General features: G+C 40.0%; 1 protein-coding gene across 1 annotated transcript in view; it reads right to left on the bottom strand.

Annotated features, from left to right (window-relative positions):
- Positions 1-414: 414 nt before the first annotated feature.
- The window catches only part of LOC132818185 (F-box/WD repeat-containing protein 7-like), a 30,117-nt gene continuing 12,575 nt past the window's right edge, over positions 415-17,956 (bottom strand). Inside the window, exons 5-8 of the mRNA XM_060828964.1 lie at positions 17,302-17,420; positions 8,368-8,519; positions 6,949-7,021; positions 415-438 (exon numbers count right to left, since the gene is read on the bottom strand). Of these exons, the coding sequence (XP_060684947.1) occupies positions 415-438; positions 6,949-7,021; positions 8,368-8,519; positions 17,302-17,420 (368 nt within the window). The remainder of the gene's footprint in view (positions 439-6,948; positions 7,022-8,367; positions 8,520-17,301; positions 17,421-17,956) is intronic.

Raw genomic sequence — 17,956 nt, 5'->3', positions numbered from 1 at the left:
CTTTGTGCCAAGCTTAAACTGACCACCACTGTAATACGTGACCTAGAATATTCACTATCTTGCCAAAATGAAGACACCCTGTATATGCTAAAGGAAGTCTCTGAAGTATGTTAAGCACTTCCGAAGCTTGGCAGTTACTTCTTTCAAAGGGTCGCAATTGATGAGGCCAACACTGGATCAGCTGTACTAGCTCAACCTTCTACAAACTGTAACAGCCTGTGTTTGATTAAAACTGCTGCCAGTCAATAGTATACTGACAACTAGTGTGCAAAGCAGTTGTCATCACACATTCCCATGCTGCAATATGATTTGGACTATGTATCAGTGACACATAATAGCACTAGTGCTACCCCACTACCAATGCTGCTGCAGCATTCCACAGAATCAATAGGAAGACAAGGAGGAAAACTATTACTAGTATCCTTCTTGAGGTCCACTCTAAAAACATACAAGTAAAATTTCTGCAAAAGCAACTACTTCCTAACAAGTTCTGTTTTCTCAGCTCTTAAATGGTACTGTTGCGATGATGACAAAGAAACTGCTACAAAGATACTCTGGAACTCTCCTTGAACCACAGTAACATTGACATTAATGACTAGAAGGATATTTCTACCAATTATTCAAAGGAGTGACAAATGACCTATCAAGCTGCATCATGCTTTGAGTCTGAAGGAGTTGGATCAATTTCAGTTAGTAAAGAGTTAAATTTTCAATCATGTTATGAAGCAAGTGGAAATAACAGATGTGCAAAAGCCACAAGTGTAGGAGCTGCACTATCAGCAAGATAGCACTGGCCTTGGGTGAAAAGCAGACAATGCATGCATAAATTGTGGGAAAACAGTAGAAACATGGGAAGTGCAATACATTGAAATATGGGCTTGCAATATTTTTTAATATAGGTAGGAGGTATCTGTAATCCATCAGAGCCAGTGATAAGACAGGCTCTCCTCATTTTTGCATGAAAATAAATAATTGCAAATGTAATTCTTAACTCTTCTTATCACTTCGTTGAGTTGCTGGATGTTTCAATGAGGCAATGTGCTGGCAGAGAAGGAAAGAAAAGGAAGCAAGTACTGCTTTCTGGATGCCCCTGCCTCCTGGGACATTCCTCCCCATATGACGAAGGATCTGCAGTTCAAATATCTGCCTGTTCAGTCACATGAAGACCCATGATATAAACCTGCAACTGAGTCATCATCACCACCAAATCAAGGGACAGCAGATGACAACAAAGGAATCTCCAGAATAAAGACATAAATAGATTAAAACTGATCTTGATGCGTTTTTTTTGGGGGGGGGGGGAGGCACCTTTCTAATACCCTTCTAGCTAAATATACAACAGGAGATCAGTGATAATGAAAAAATTCCCACAAGGCTAACTATCACTTGCATCTAAAACATGTACAAATAATAAATCATTCTTTTTCTTGAGTTTTGGCATTTCAGAAGCCATTAGTTAACATGCCTAAACTGCCTCAGATTACAGGATTTGAGAGATCAGGCAGGAGCTGGAAGGTACAGAAAGGTAAACAACCCATTTTTTTGTTTTCAAAGAACAATAAAGAGTTGTCAAGACTGAAGCCTTTGGGGAGCAGTCGGAAAACCTTGCGGCCAATGACATTCCTGCTGATGCACAACTCTCAGTCCTAGGCAGGAGTTGTACTTTCTCATTTTCAGATACACGTACTTGCCAAAGGGTAAGTTTGCATCATGTAAATGTGGGCTCAAACTAGACCATTGAAGATTTGGCACTTTGGGTTGAAAGGAACAGTAACAGGCCTCAGATGTATGATTCAAAGATAACCTTGAAAAAAAACATAGCAGTCTTTTATAAACATTTTCTTCTTGCATTTATTTCAGGGTAATCACCTTCTGTATGGCCTTTTAGAACAGCTATACATTCTCCAGTTTGTATATTCCACATTCTTATTGTGTGGTCCCAGGATGTGCTAGCAACAAGATCCTTTTTCATTGTCAAATACTGTTTAGTAAGCAAATGATTAATACAGTATATATAAACTATTTTATGTGCTATTAACCAAATTTTAACATTTACAATCATTTGAAAGCATTACAAACATTGCATTGAGTGTTTGGTTTTAAATACAGGTACATAGATCTTTTAAAATAAATCTAATTGATGTGACTAATCATCATTTAGCCTGCCACACAAGTAAATAATACATGTTTTGAAATATTTTCCTATTACAAACATTTAACTCACTCAACTTATTGCCAGAATCAATTATAAATCTCTGGTCTAACTATTTCAGCACTTTTTGGCTTGTAAACTTGAAAAAAGCGGTAGTATTTAGTCATTCTTATTTAAGTTGGGATGGCTAAAATGGAGACACATGCATTGTATAAAAGAGCAGAATGTCATGCTTATTAAAGAAGTAAAATAGATTATTGGTGAGCAACAACTGTTATTGTACTTCACTGATGGCTGAACTGCTAAGTGTAGTTTTGCCATACAGCTAGAATGTTCATAATTTTGAGATATATGAGGGAGGTTATAGTATTGTGATAATGACACTTGACTAATAATGCTCTTGGGATTGGCTTTATTGGTTAGGAGGAATCTCCTATTTAAGTTACTACAGTGTGTTAAAGACACATGGGAGGTTTGCAATCCTCAAAGCCTTGAGAAACAGGGAAGAATATGGTGTTTTAAATGTTTATTGCCCTCCGGCCCATCCCCTCAAGTTTTTGGTAGATGCATTCAGTAAATTGATCAGTCTTGAGTCTCAGCGTATCATCATTGGGGGAGATTTTAATTTCTTACAGATCTCACAGTAGACAGGTTGCCCAAAGGCCCCCAGATACCCTCTGTACAAACCAAACAATTAGTGGATCTGCGTGTGGAGTTAGGGTTGGCGGCCGACTGGAAGTGTCTCCACCCTACAGGCAGGGATTTTATGTTTTTTTTCCAATGTACACAGACTCATACCAGGATTTGTTTCTTTTCTGAACTCCGTGGCAACTCTGGACTTGGTGTCATCTTTTACGATTGGTAATATTACCATCTTAGATCATGCTCCAGTGTGCAGCTGCTGGTTAAGATTAAGGATGCTATAGTGGGACCGAGGCACGGGTGAATGGATCCCTTTATTCTTAAGGATAAGTTGTGGAGTACTTCTAAGGAATTTAGGGCATTCCTAGACATTAATTCAGGCTTGACTAGTAGCCCTTCCATCCTTTGGGAAACTGCCAAAGCCTATGCCAGGGATTAGTTACTTCCTACTCTGCCAGTAGGAAGCAGAAGGGCAAACAGCAATGTCTCTTCGAAGACAGCCGAGAAGGTTTACTTTGACAGGCCCTCGTTGGCCAAGCTACAGAGGATTACGGCGCTGCAGTCTGCATTGAATTCCGTGCTCACGCAGACATTAAAGAAGAAGCTTACTTTCAGAAAACAAAGGCTGTATGAACATGGTAACAAACCAGGAAAAAAGACTACCCCTCAAGCCTTTGTGTCAATTTGGGAAGGTGACGGGAACTTAACGCGATTCTAAAAAGATAAATGCGGCATTTCAGAGATTTCACTCTGAATTCTACCAAACTGAGGGTTGTGAGGAGGGGTAAGCCAAGATGGAGTCCTTTTTCAAGGATCTGGAGCTTCCGGTGTGACTCCTGAACAAGAGTCTTTTCTCAATGCCCCCTCATCAGAGCAAGAAGTACAGGAGGCAGTGAAGCAGCTTCAGAGACGAAAGGGGTCCGGCCCTGACAGACTTACTAGCGAATTTGATAAGGAATTTATAAGCATATTGTCAGGCCCAATGCTCAACATGTTCAATGACTCATACAGGTCAGGCAGCATCCAAGGAACAGGAAATTCGACGTTTCGGGCGGCTTATGCCCGAAACTTCGAATTACCTGTTCCTTGGATGCTGCCTGACCTGCTGCGCTTTAACCAGCAACACATTTTCAGCTCTGATCTCCAGCATCTGCAGACCTCACTTTTTACTCAATAACTCATACAGTCATGATCGTCTCTTGCCATCTCTAAGAGAGGCCAATATTTCGCTCATTCTTAACAAAAGGAAGGCCCCGGAGGACTGCTTCTTACAAGGCCATTTCACTCTCAAACTTTGACTTTAAAATCTTGTCTCAGACTCTTGCATTAAGGCTGGAAACTGTGTTACTTTTTATTGTTAAAAAGGACCAGACGGGCTTCATAAAGGGTTGCAGATCCTCCAATAATGTTAGGCGGCTTCTTAATGTAATTCAAGCGTGTCAACAACAGTTAATGTTGGGATTGGTAATTTCTCTAGATGCAGAGAAGGCATTTGATTGAGTTGAGTGGCCGTACTTTTTTTTCATACTCTAGAGCGGTTTGGCTTGGGCAAAGCCTTTATAAGATGGGTCATCACCAATGGGATATGATCAAGCAACTTTAGCATTGTTAGGGCAGCCAACAGGGTTGTCCCCTTTCACCATTGCTTTTTACATTGGTGATTCAACTGTTGACGGAGGCCATTCGTAGGTATCCTAATATGTCGGCTCCAGAAGTGGGGTCAAAATTTCATAACATTTTATTGTAGGCAGACGATATTCTCATTTTTTTTGTCAAATCCAGCAGTTTCGGTGCCTCACCTGATAGAATGCACCAGCCCATTTGGCACCTTTACAGGGTACAAGATTAATTTTACAAAATCAGAGGTTATGCCTATGGTTGGTGTTACGAAGGTGCTAGGTCTTGAGGGCGAATCTCGATTCCCATTTAAGTGGTCACAGGGGGGGTTTTACGTACTTGGGCATATTCATCACTCCAGCTTTTGATAGGTTGTTTAAAGCAAATTTTGTTCAATTAAATGACGAAATCAAACAAGACTTTCAAAGATGGGAGGTGCTTACGGTCTCATGGTTAGATCAGATGAGTATTCTCCCCCGTTTGTTGTACCCTATATGAATGCTCTCTCTGATTTTCGACAAGCTAACGCTCAGGAAGCTGAACAGCTGGTTCAGCTCTTTTATTTGGCATTATAAGCGGCGCATTATTAAATTAGCTAAACTGCAATTGCCTCATAGGCTGGAGGGAGTGGCTCGCCCGGATATTAAAAAGAACAACCGAGCTCGCTTTTATCTTACGTGAGTGATTGGGCTTGTGGGAACCGTTTTCAATATGGTTAGATATTGAAAGCTCGCAGGCAAAGTGCCCCCTTATAAGCTGCTGCTTTTGGACAAAATGAGGACAATTAAGGAATGTTGCTATAGCCCAACAGTTATTAATTCAGCAGAGGGAAGGCAATATTGGCAAAACATCTTTCCTTACGTTTATAGTGGGTATGACGGGTTTTCAACAGGATTCAAACATTGGGCAGCTAGGGGTGTGTCTTGCATGGGTGATTTATCTGAGGAAGACACAATGATGTCTTTTGATCAGTTAGCGTGGGAGTACGAGCTATCTAGCAGGGACCTATTTCATTTTTTTCAAGTTAGGTATTTTATTCATAAAAAAGTACACTTTTGACTGAGCCCTACAAATCTGACATGGAGAAGAGGATGCTCGGTGTTAAGAGTACACTTTCTATCAGCACTCGATATCATCAGCTAGCGGGGAAGTGGGGGGGGGGCCTCAGATGAATTAGATCAGCTTTGCAGGCTGAGAGAGAGACGGCTAGGCGTTGATGTCTCCTCAGAGGCATGGGAAGATATTTGGGAAAACCCAAGTAAGATATCAATTTGCAATAGGACCCATGCTTTACGGTTGAAGATTCTCCATAGGGTCCACTTGGCTCTAGATCGTTTATCAAAAGTTAAACAAGGGGCATCTTCAACGTTCCCCAAGTGTAAAGTTAGTATGGGCTCTCTTACCCATTGTCTCTGGTCCTGTGGCAAGCTTCAAACATACTGAAGCACTGTGGCAGGTACAATGGGTGTAAGGTGGAGAAGGACCTGATCTCTTTTCTTTTTGGCCGCCTAGTGTATTCACTGTAGATATGCATAAGAAAAACCTTTTCAACATCCTCCCTTTCTGCGCAATATCTTGTTACGTTGGGTGTCCGAAAATCTTTCGGGCATGTCGGACGGGCATAAGATTGTTATGGAGCATATCGCCTTGGATTTTCTTACAAGTATGGTACACCACAAAACGGAGAATTTCTATAAGATATGGTGGCCCTTTTTGGACTACCTGGACACAAATTTGTCTGCCACACTAATAAGGGCTTTTATATAGTCGTAATGATTGTGCTTCACAAGTCCAATATCCAGACAGTGGGTACTGCAAATGTATGAATATCTGAAAATTAATACTCTAGATATTTGAGAGTTAGTGTTTTGATTTGCTGAGTTGTATTATTATTATTTATTAGTCATTAGTTATTATTTATTTTGTTAAGTAGTTAGTTGAGTATTTTTATATATATTTTTATATTTGTACATGAGGGCAGTTTGGGCTTTTAAAATATTTTTGTGCTCTTTCTTTTGAAGTATATTGTTTTGTTGTAATATTAAAGAATCTATTTCTCAATAAAAATATATTTTTAAAAATGACAACTTGACACAATAGATGGACTTTTTTGATTTATAAAAGGGATCTTCATGGTTACACACACTCCTTAGAGAATATTTAACTGAAAATCTGCCAATTTGTCCTCCTATATTTGTTTTCTGACTCTGTGCTGCCAGTGGAGTACTTCGTCTCCTGAGATGCTCAATGAAAACTTATGATGTGGAGGTGCCTGTGTTGGATTTGGCGGATGAAGGAGTGGTTTTCCGAATGTTTGTGATTTCAAATAAACCAGTTGGACTATACCTGGCGTTGTGTGATTTCTGACAATGAAAATTCAGACATATGCAGTGGGCACCCAAAGCTAGAAATGTAACCAAATTTGCCTCACTAATAATACGATATTTGAAAGAAAAAGTGGTATACAGATCTTTTCATTAAATCAGTACTGAATTTGAAAGTTGAAAGTAAAGATGATACATATGTAACAACACTACCTGAATCTCATCTTCATGACCTCGTAGAACTTTCCTACAGCGACCATCCTGAATTAACCAAACTCGAAGAGTTCTGATTCACAAGAGCAAATTACACAAACTAGCAGTGATTCACAGCAAAGTCATATCTTCACATAAAATGATGAATATCAGGTAAAAATATCTATTGGCTAAATTCAGGCATGCTAAACTGCCTTTTAATTCAAACGGATTTTTTCTTAATCAAAATACTTATGCATAAATGTCAATTGTTCATTTGTTTTCAATGTTTGCTTAATGATCAGTAAGGTGCCAATGATTCATTACCTCAGTAGCCTAGCAAGCAAAAGCAGTGATTAGCCAGCAAGTTTGCTCTCTGATATGCACTAAATTGGTGAGTGGGGTACAGTGCCACATTGGCTTCAATGCCTTGAATTGAGAATGTGAGAGTCGGCTGGAATTCCTACACCTGGAAGCTGTGCAACAATGCTGTTAGGAATGTCTGCATGTATACAATTTACACCTGTGTGTTGAAAAGATCAAGATCAGCTGTGATCTTTCCTTCAATTGGAAAACTTACAAAATTATATGGTTTATACCTTTTGTAGCCAACCAGTGGCCATTTATGCCCATCATCCTATGTCTGCTTACTTACTTACTTACATACAGTGTGGAAACAGGCCCTTCGGCCCAACAAGTCCACACCGACCCACCAAAGGGCAACCCACCCAGACCCATTCTCCCACACTCACCCCTTCACCTAACACTACGGGCAATTTGGCATGGCCAATTCATCAGTGAGAGGCCCATGTAGGTTGGCAGCCTGGCAGCTTTTACTGAGTGAGCTGGCATAGGACAACAGAACTAGGGACCTCCATTAGGATCCACTGTGCTCAGTGAATGCATCCACAATAGGATCATTCAACTATACTCCCTTCCCACAACCCCTCAAACCTGCCATTCTGACCCTCTCATTGCCAGCTAGGCCCTCCCAATACCTTGGATTTACCAGGTGCTGGCCTCCACTCATTCCTCTTCCTCGGTGACAGATTGAACTCTCAGGAGAAGCCACTAAGTGAACCTGGTGCTGAGGGAATTACAGAGTGGTTGGCCAATCAGACTGGCTGAGACCTCTATAAGGCTGGACTTACTCCAGAGTGAGGCTCAGAAGACCCACCTCCAGTCAATTAAGGCTCTGTGGAGCATTGAGTAACGATGGGGGAACCAACATGAACCAGGATGTATTCTCTATTAACCCTTCAGGTGGCAAGGAAAAAAATCCTGCCATCTGAAAAACCCTCCCATAAAACATTATATTTTTATCTCAAAAGCAATTATTAACAGATCTTTTAATAATACTGCATTCTTGTCTTATAAATATTCAATTATTGAACTACCACTTCAAAAATGAATGTACTACCTGTAGAATTTGAGTTTTACCTATCCGAGCTGGCACTGACCACCTGTGTTCCATCAAAACAGAGATGATCAATTCCTGAGTTATGACCCATCAGTGCTCGTAGGCAACTACCAGTTTCTGTCTGGAAAATTCGAATCAAGCTATCAGCACAACCGGTTACAATGACTTCATCCTGAAAATCAGAAAAATCCACTTTAGCTTTTACATTGTTAATAAATACAGCGTTAAAACTGTTGTATCATATAGCTTTTTAAAGCTTTTTGAAGATGTAATATTTATTAAGTTTTGACACTTACACCCAATATTAAGTTTTTGCCAGGGATGGATAGCTGTGTCTGTTTGTATGTCAGAAGCTGTCTGTGGTGGAAAATCAACTGAAATTCAGATTTTCATGGGGGTTAGCTCTTAAATGATAGGGAGATGAGTTTCCAAGGCAATTAAAGCTGATGTGGGGGGGGGGGCGGGGGGTTTTTCCTGGAGGCAGGATTTTTTTATGTGAATGCACATAAACTGATGCAGTTCATTAGTTCTGAATGTAGAATAGGTTTGGGTGGAGGTGAAGAATAATAGGATCAGGAAGTCACTCATGGGAGTAGTCTAAATCCCAAACAGTATTCACAATATAAGATGAAAACAAGAAATCTTAGGTACTTGTGATACAAAATGGCAATAATTTTGGGTAATTTTAATACCCAAAACTGCGAAAAGAGGAAGAGGAACATCTATGCAAGGTATTCGCCAAAAACGGATACCCACGCAACTTTATCACCAGATGCCTAAGAGATAGACCGAGGAACGAGGACATGCCACAACCAAAAGGACTAGCCACTCTACCATACGTCAGGAGCGTCTCAGAACTGACAGCCAGACTACTGCAACCCTTAGGACTCATAACAGCACACAAGCCAACATCCACGCTCAGACAACAACTCACTAGAACAAAGGACCCAATACCCAGCATGAGCCAAACTAATGTAGTTTACAAAATACCATGCAAGGACTGCACAAAACACTATATAGGACAAACAGGAAGACAGCTAACAATCTGCATCCATGAACATCAGCTAGCCACAAAACGACACGACCAGCTATCTCTAGTAGCCATACACTCAGACAACCAGCAACATGAATTTGACTGGGAAAACACCACTATCATAGGACAAGCCAGACAGAGAACAGCCGGAGAATTCCTAGAAGCATGGCATTCATCCCCAAACTCCATCAACAGACACATTGACCTGGACACCATATACAAACCACTACAGCTGAAACTGACACCCGGAAACGGCAAGAACATCCATCAACAGACACATCGACCTGGACCCCACATACAAATCACTGCAGCTGAAACTGACACCCGGAAGCGGCAAGAACAAACCAATATAAATACCGGAAGAAACATCAAAGCAGTGCTCCAACAGCACTGATGATGTTCCCTAGCCAGGGAACGAAACGTTTGCAGCAAAAACTTCCAGCTCGGCGAGCAGAACCACAACAACGGATACCCGAGCTACAAATCTTCAATCAGATTTTAATTTTAATACACATATAAACTGGAAAAAATACAGATTGGCAGTCATAGCCTTGGTGAGAGGTTCATAGAATGTGTATCTTACAGCAACACATTTTGGAAGTGAACAGAAAGCAGATTTTATCAGACCTGATATTGTGTAAAGTGACAAGATTTATTCATGACCTCAGAGTTAAGGTAGCTTTTGGCAGGAATGATCACAATGTTATTTATGTCAGCTTTGAGAGGGAGAAGAGTGGATCTAAAACTAGTATTTCAGACTTAAATAAAGGTGACCATGTGGGAATAAAAGCTGAGTTAGCTGAATTGTGCTGGAATACTAGGTTTTAGGGGATTGATAAATAGAGAAGCAACTGCCAAGCACTGAAGGGATATGTCAGAACGCTCAGAATAAGTATGTTCCTACTAGAAAGAAAACAATCTAAGGCGAGGCCTGCAATGCATATTTAAATAAATTAAAGAAAATATCAAACTTAAGGAAAAATATAATTGCATAGAGACAGGTCAGATAATTGGACAGAATACAAAGAATGACAGAGAATAGCTAAAAGATTAAGTATAAGAAATAAACTGGAGTATGAGAAAAAACTAACCTGAAATAAAGACAAGAACAAGAATTTCTGCAGGTATTTAAAAAGAAAAAGAATGCATGAGAAAGAATGGGAAGTTAATAGTAGGTAATAATAAAATGGCAGATGAAATAAGCTAATATTTTGCTTATGTTTTCACTACAGAGAAAAGATGTATTAGCTATGAATCAGGAGGTGGAAAGGAGAAAGGGACTGGGTGAAATTACAATCATTGGGAAGCAGAACACACCAAACTTATACAGCTGCGGGTAACAAGTAACCACATCCTAATGGACTTCATCCTGAAGTCTTAAGTAAGAAGCTATTGTAGTAAAGTGGAATTGGCATCATCTTTCCAAAAGCTGTTACATTTTGGAAAGACCTCAACAAACACAAAAGCAGCAAATATTTTCAATTAAAAAACAGAGGGATGCATGCAAAAGGAAACAACAGGCCAGTTAGCTTGACATATGTCCTAGAAAGGTGTTAAAATAATTAAAGAGGTTATAGTTGGACCCTTAAAAAAAACTCAAGATTATTGTCAAGATTATGGTTTGGTGAAAGGGAAATCATACTTAATCAATTTATTGGAGTTCTTTGAAGGAATCACATGCATTGATAAAAGGAGCCCGTAGATATTTGGTACCTGGATTTCCAGAAGACATTTGAAAGGTACTACATAAAGGGTTTTGCATAACAGTTGGAGTTCATGATATAGGCGTGTATTAGAACGAATAGAAGATTGTTGAACCATTGGCAGAAAACAGAACATATGTATAAATATGTATTTTTTTGAATGGCAAGATATGGACTGGAATTTCACTGGAGTCTGTGCTGGAGTCTCAGCTTTTTATGATTCACATCAATTACTTAGGTGAGGGGAATGGCAGTCTTCTGGTGCAGGGGCAGCGTCTCTGAGCCAAGAGGCCTGGGTTCAATTCCCATATGGTCCAGAGGTTTGCAGTAGTATTTCTGAACAGATTAATTAGACAGTATATAGATGAGGGGAGTGAAGGCACAGTAGCTGCAGATGACACAAAGGTAAGTGGGAAAGAATTTTGTGAAGAGGAGCTAGGAGGTCATGTCCAAGGGCCTTGGGCTGCTCTCCTATGTTCCCATTTCCCCTCACTGCCCGTTTTCTCACCTCCATGTCCCTTATACAGACTCAAGGGTCTGAGAAAACCAGTTGTGACATTACTTTCTTGCGCGCGCACACACACACACACACACACACACACACACACACACACACACACACACACACACACACACACACACACACACACACTGCTCCACCTGGTGGTGAAATTCACAATAAATGCACCATTCTTAAAAGGAGGTGGAGAGAGATCTAGGTGTCCTAGTTCATGAGTCATAAGCAGCTAGAATTCAGGTACAATAGGGTGGTTAATAGAATGCTATGTTTTATTACAAAAAGAATTGAACATAACAGTAAAGATCTTATGCTTCAGTTTTACAGAGCATTGGTGAGTCCACATCTGAAAAATGTGTGCAGTTTTAGTCTCCTTATTTAAGGAAAAGTGCAATACTTTTGTAATTGTTAAGAGGTTTACAAAACTGACACCAGAAATTAGTGGGTTGTCTTACATTGGAAAGGTTGTATAGACTAGTCTTGTTTCCACCAGAGTTGAGAGGAGTAAAGGGTGACTTGATTGAAATACGTAAGATGCTGAAGTTTTGACAAGGTGGGCATAGAAAGGAGTTTTTATCTTGAGAATGGGTCTATGACTAGGGGCCACAATTTAAAAGTTGGGGTTTACTCGTTTCAGACAGATTAGGAGGAATATTTTCTGGGATTGCAAAATTATGAAATTCAGCCTCAGAAGGCTCTCATTGAACATTTTTAACATTGGCAGGAAATGGATTCTTGTTAGGCAAGTGAAGCAAAGGTTATCCAGAGTGAGTGTGAACGTTGAAAGCAAAACACAAACAGAGCAATGATTACTTTATTGAATGGCAGAGCGGGCTTGGGGTTCTAGAAAGCCTATGTCATGTATAAGACTCATTCAGAAATCCACGGCAGCCATCACGGAGGCTTTTATTTGTCTTGATGGAGAGAGTTTAAGCCAAAGCAGTCTATTACATTACAGAGGTGAGGGACAGAAGGCACATCCTCTTCCCAGAGGAATGGGAGATCACCTCATCATGCAGCAGGAGTACTTTTTCAGCATAATTTCCCTCTGCCTCCAACTCATCCTCTTTCTGCCTCCCAATGAACTGTTTCCTTTAGGGGTCTCACTGATCTAACACCTTTCTGGAGGGCTATATTAAATAAAAGAGTGCAGCAGACTATCACAATAACAGAGCTCCTTACAGTGCATCTGCTGACCAGGTCCAGGCATTGAACCCTTCAGTTAGAAAATACCCCATCAGTTATGAATTTGATGTACTATCCAGCCTTGTCAAGGAGGTCATTTGTCACCTGCATGATGCAACAACATGCAGCTTACCCCCGAGATACCACAGAGGTCCACAATGATGACAACACTGATACTTTTGCATCTGCATACTGAGCGTGCTATGATTTTCTTGGAGACTTTTTTTTAGTAAAGTCTAGGTTTCTTTGCCACTGCGTTTCCCTCACAGTCCTTCTTTCTTTTATCTCAAAAATGGCAGTACATGGCTGCATCTTGTAGGTAACCGATGCACTGTTCACAAGACTTGGGCAGTATATTAAATTATGGGATGACATAGCTTTGCAGGCAGAGGGCAGTGAACTATCCTGGATTCCTCTATGTACAAGGAAACATCGATAATGTCCATGTGGACTTCAAAGTACCTGGTGCTAAGTCAATCAGCTTCATTTCCACATTCTCAAAATTCACTTGATCTGCAGCATAGCAATGGCTTCCTCCAGTTAGGTTCTCACTTCCCTGACAACTACCATTACTGCTTCATTCTGTACCAACCATTGATCTACCCGCAACACCTAACCTCCCTGAAACATCCCTAAATTCCATGAATGCATTTTGGGATCATCTTGGATCATTTTAAAGAGATGGGCTAGTCATCTCTTTATGAAAACTCCAAGCCAGATGCATTGACAATATTATCAAAGTTATCTACTCACTAGGACAACCATAGATCAGACCACAACACTTTCTCAGGACACAATACTGTGCAGTGACTAATAGATAGATGCCATACTGGACATTCTTGCAAAGATGTCGTTCAGTGTGGGTCTGCTATGTTATCCAGAACATGACCCTCAAGAGAGTGTGTACTTTGAGGAGGACAGGGAGGAGCACAACTCAAGATGAAGAGCAGGAAAGTGCCCCAGGTTGGAGGTTCTCATCAGAATTCCATCAATATCAGGAATTATTTGATCAAAGCACTTTTTAGGGGAGTCGGTCTGACCCAGGGAAGAATGACATGGTATGGAAATCATCATGAATTACCAGGACTAACACCTCATTGAAGATGTAACCTCCAATATGTAAACTCTCACCAGCAATAAAGGATGCAGATCTCATCAGAAGTTTCAACATGACCACAAATGGACTCTTGTATGCCTTCATTACTTCAAACTACTTTTCTAGCCCAGAATAAATAAAAGGAATCTCAACAGTTTAGATTCATGTGTCAATATTTACATGGTACTCAAATGTAGATAGTGCAGAGTTACAGGCAGAAGACATCCTAGTGATCCGTTCAGTATGCTGTCCAATGCAATGGCTTCCTTATTTGGCCACTTCTACCTGGTGCTGCCCTTGAGGAGATAGCTGTAGCCTGTTTGTTCTTTTCCATCCTATGGTTGAGAGGCACATGGCAGTCATCATCTTCATGAAAATGCCCTAGAAGATATAAGTGTGGCACCTCCAAATGCTTCTGTACTTGAGTCATTGCAAGGATATGCTGCCATCAGTGAATCTCAAAGCATAGATGCTCACTTCATTAGAGGAGTCAAAAAAGTCATTGAAGGTGGACCCCAATCAGGGGCAGAAACCTCCTCACAGTTTTGGTTATTTGATGGTGTACTGACTAAGAGTATGAGCTGTGGAGCAACTGGTAAACCAAACAACCCTGTGCCATTAGCATCACTGAAATGTGAAGGTTACATGGTGCAGCATGTACACTGTAAATGTTAATGAACAGTTTCTGCATACCTGTTCAGTGCTGCTGGCTCTCCATATAGTTCTTCACTTTCTCAATGAAGGAGCGTATTTGTCCAATTTTCTAAAGGTGATGCAAATGAGCTGGGTCAACACCTCCATGACTATCCACTACCTGAAACATTCTGAAATCTAGGAGCATATTTGTTGCTGCTGTTCTAACAGGAAATTCTATTCCTGGGTCACCTGCTATTGTACTCAGCTGAATAGGTCTGTTACTGTCCTTTCTCCTGCAAGGGTGAATTGCCACAGCTGCCCGTGTCTCTGGCAGCATATCCTGTACATTAGTGCTGTGGATGCAGTGCCATCCTACTTAACCATATGAGGCCTTATGAAGTTGACAATACCTGGACTAGTGGAGGCTGCTTTGGAAGGGATGATGGTGGTTCTTTGGAGTTCTATAGTTGCTGTTCAAACTTGACATCTATGTCTATGGGAGACACAGGCACATGTCATGAGAACTTGCCTTAAAGATCACAACCCTCTGCAAGTGCAGAGGCTTCTCAATGAAACTCAGGGTTCAACATGAACTGAAGGAGGTGGAATGCAATGCACACCTTTAAATGAATGTATTGCAGTCTGATCACTATCTCCATTGTGCCCTGCCATATTTCTCACAATCCATGATGTCTACTGATCCCTGTACCTTGGCAGCAATGATGATGTGAAGGTAGGGAGCCCCTTCTCGGATACATTATGGGCCCTGATTTTGAGTAAGGGTAAAAGATAAAGAACTGCTGACATCTATGACCAATGCTAGCTGCTTTTTCCATCATAAACTGCATATCTCAATGCTGTCAGATCCTCAATTGCATTATGGGTCTCAACTATTCTGTGGAGTCAGTAAGTTCTATGGGCATACACTCCTTCTATGTTCAGCTACAGAACACAGCCTCAGGCTCTTCTGCTGATGCACCGCTGGATGTTGAATACTCAGATGCCAGTCCTGAGAGTTGATGCTTCTACTCACCTCATCAGAGCATATCAGATTAGTAAGCTTTTCCTCACAACTGATCCAATTTGTACACATCACATCCCTTGTGTCACCTTGATGCAGTTCTTCTTAGTCTTGTGAGGTGGCCTCCTCTTGCAATAGGGAAAAAGCTCCACCCCCACCCCTTACGGCCACAAGGATGACTTCCAGGTTCACATCTGCAAATCAGTCGGGTTCCCTGCTCCTGATTCCAGCCCGTGCCTTTCCTGAGACATCTGATGATTCCAAATTGAAAGTAAAGAGTGAAAGAGCAGATACAATAAGGCTGGCATGATCGGTTTAGAAATCGGTCCTACACTTGAAGAGACCAGCCCTTGTTCCTGCCTTCTTGATTGCTAATTGGCCAACAAATTAATCGTCATGTCAGTAAGGAAGGCATGTTCCTGTGAAAAGGAAAACTGAAGGTTGTTTATCCTTGAGGTGGATGTTGGATAAGTAAAGAGTGTTAACTTCCATTTCTTATCAGTAGCAGGCTTTGCTTATCAGGAATTTGTTTGGACCTCTGTGGTCAATTTGAGGCAAATGAAATTAATCTAGAAAGAAGATTCGATTTGTACAGTTTCTTAGTCTTGGTGAGTAACATGATCTATAATACTGCTGGATCAATTCCAAAGTTGACAAGTATAATATTTGAAAAAGCTATAACTCAATCATGTTATGTTATTGCAGTTTGAGAATGTTCACTGGGACTTGAAATTGGACTATAGATTCTAAATTACTCAAAGGCATTTCTTGTCTATTAATATAAATTGCACAGAAATAGGATTTTTTAAAATGCAATGCTTTTTTCAGGATGATGATACTGGTAATTGATTCCCGTAGGTATTTTCCTGATCCTTAGCTGAAACATTGGGGATAGATGTAAAGAAATCTGAAGAAACAACTTGGATATTTTCATTTCTTTTTCAGATTTCACAAGACCACCTACACAAAGTGATGAGCAGAATAACCTACATGGAAATTTGTAACCAGTGTGAAATAGAAATAGAGAATGGATGCATTGAAGATGGAATACAATTTGCATTGTCCTGACTGGGTCATCTGCTAATACAAACAACAGCTGAGGGACTTGTGGTTATTGAATGTTTTGATAATAATGCAACTGATAATAATAAAATTATAAAGATATTGGCTACTTAATTTTAAATATGATCCAATCAGTTAAAGCATAGATGACAAAGTTAGTGCAGAGACTTCATTGCAACTTTCTATTACAACCATTCATTTTCAGTTATAAAAAAACTTCATGAAGTAATAATAGCAACTTGTATTTATATAGTGCTTATGATACAGAAAAAAAATTCATGGAAAATTTCTAAAAGAAACATCCAAAAGGTATTTTACTCAGTAAATAATAAAAGGCACTTTACGGGAACATTATAAAGCAAAATCTGCATCTAGGCACATAAGACTTTACTAGAGCAGTACACCAAACACTTAATCAATAAAAGTAACATTTAATTGAAGACTGAAGAGGCACAGGAAAGCGGGAGGAGTGAGTCAGCAACTAGTGAATAGTGTTTCAGGAACTGAGTAACAGGAACTGAAAAACTTTGTTTTTCCAATGTTTAATTGAAGGGAATTTCTTCTCATCCAGTACAGGGATTTGGATAGCAACCTGATAAGCTAGCAACAAATGTAAATAAAAATGTAAATAATTCAGTATATGGTTTTTTTTTGTTTATTTTACAGCTTTTTTAAGTAGCTGGATGGGGGGGAAAGATTACCTTTATGCAAACACTTGTTACAGCATCTGTATGACTATCCAGCACATGTAGACAATTTGCAGTGAATAGATCCCATACACGGGCAGTTTTGTCTGAACTTCCACTAACAAGTCGTTTTCCTGTGAACAAGAAAGAGGCAGGAAATATATTGGAATTGTGAGATGTGACTTCTATTGTGGTTAAATATTTTGTACAAATTAGATAATATTTTGTATTTTTAAATTAAACATAAAGAATGAGTAATATGCAGCACAATGATGGAATACATAGCATTTTTCTTTACAGAATCGTGAAATATGTAGGACATGACATATGCAAACTCATCCATGACATTTCCAATATGCCCCCAGTGGGAATGTGAAGCACTATTCTACAGGAGAGAGAGACATCAAGTGAGAGAACAAGCATGAGGACTTTAGAGTTCTTGGGACAGTGAGAGTGAAAGTATAGAAGGGAGGACATAGAAGAACTAGAAAGAACAAGGGTATGTAAACAAGCACAGAAGAAGTAGGTGAAATCCAAAGTGGAAATAGCCATTTGAATTATGATGTGTATCCTGAATGAACCTTCTTAGCAAACCCAGTTGAAGGATAGTGAAATTAGCAGCATAGGAACCAAAAATAAATGTAATTTGGATGGTTGAATACAATGTCAA

Source organism: Hemiscyllium ocellatum, chromosome 8, assembly GCF_020745735.1.
Source record: "Hemiscyllium ocellatum isolate sHemOce1 chromosome 8, sHemOce1.pat.X.cur, whole genome shotgun sequence".
NCBI classification, from domain to species: domain Eukaryota; kingdom Metazoa; phylum Chordata; class Chondrichthyes; order Orectolobiformes; family Hemiscylliidae; genus Hemiscyllium; species Hemiscyllium ocellatum.
The sequence above is the reverse complement of the archived record's forward strand: the minus strand, read 5'-3'. Positions and strand labels throughout refer to the sequence as shown.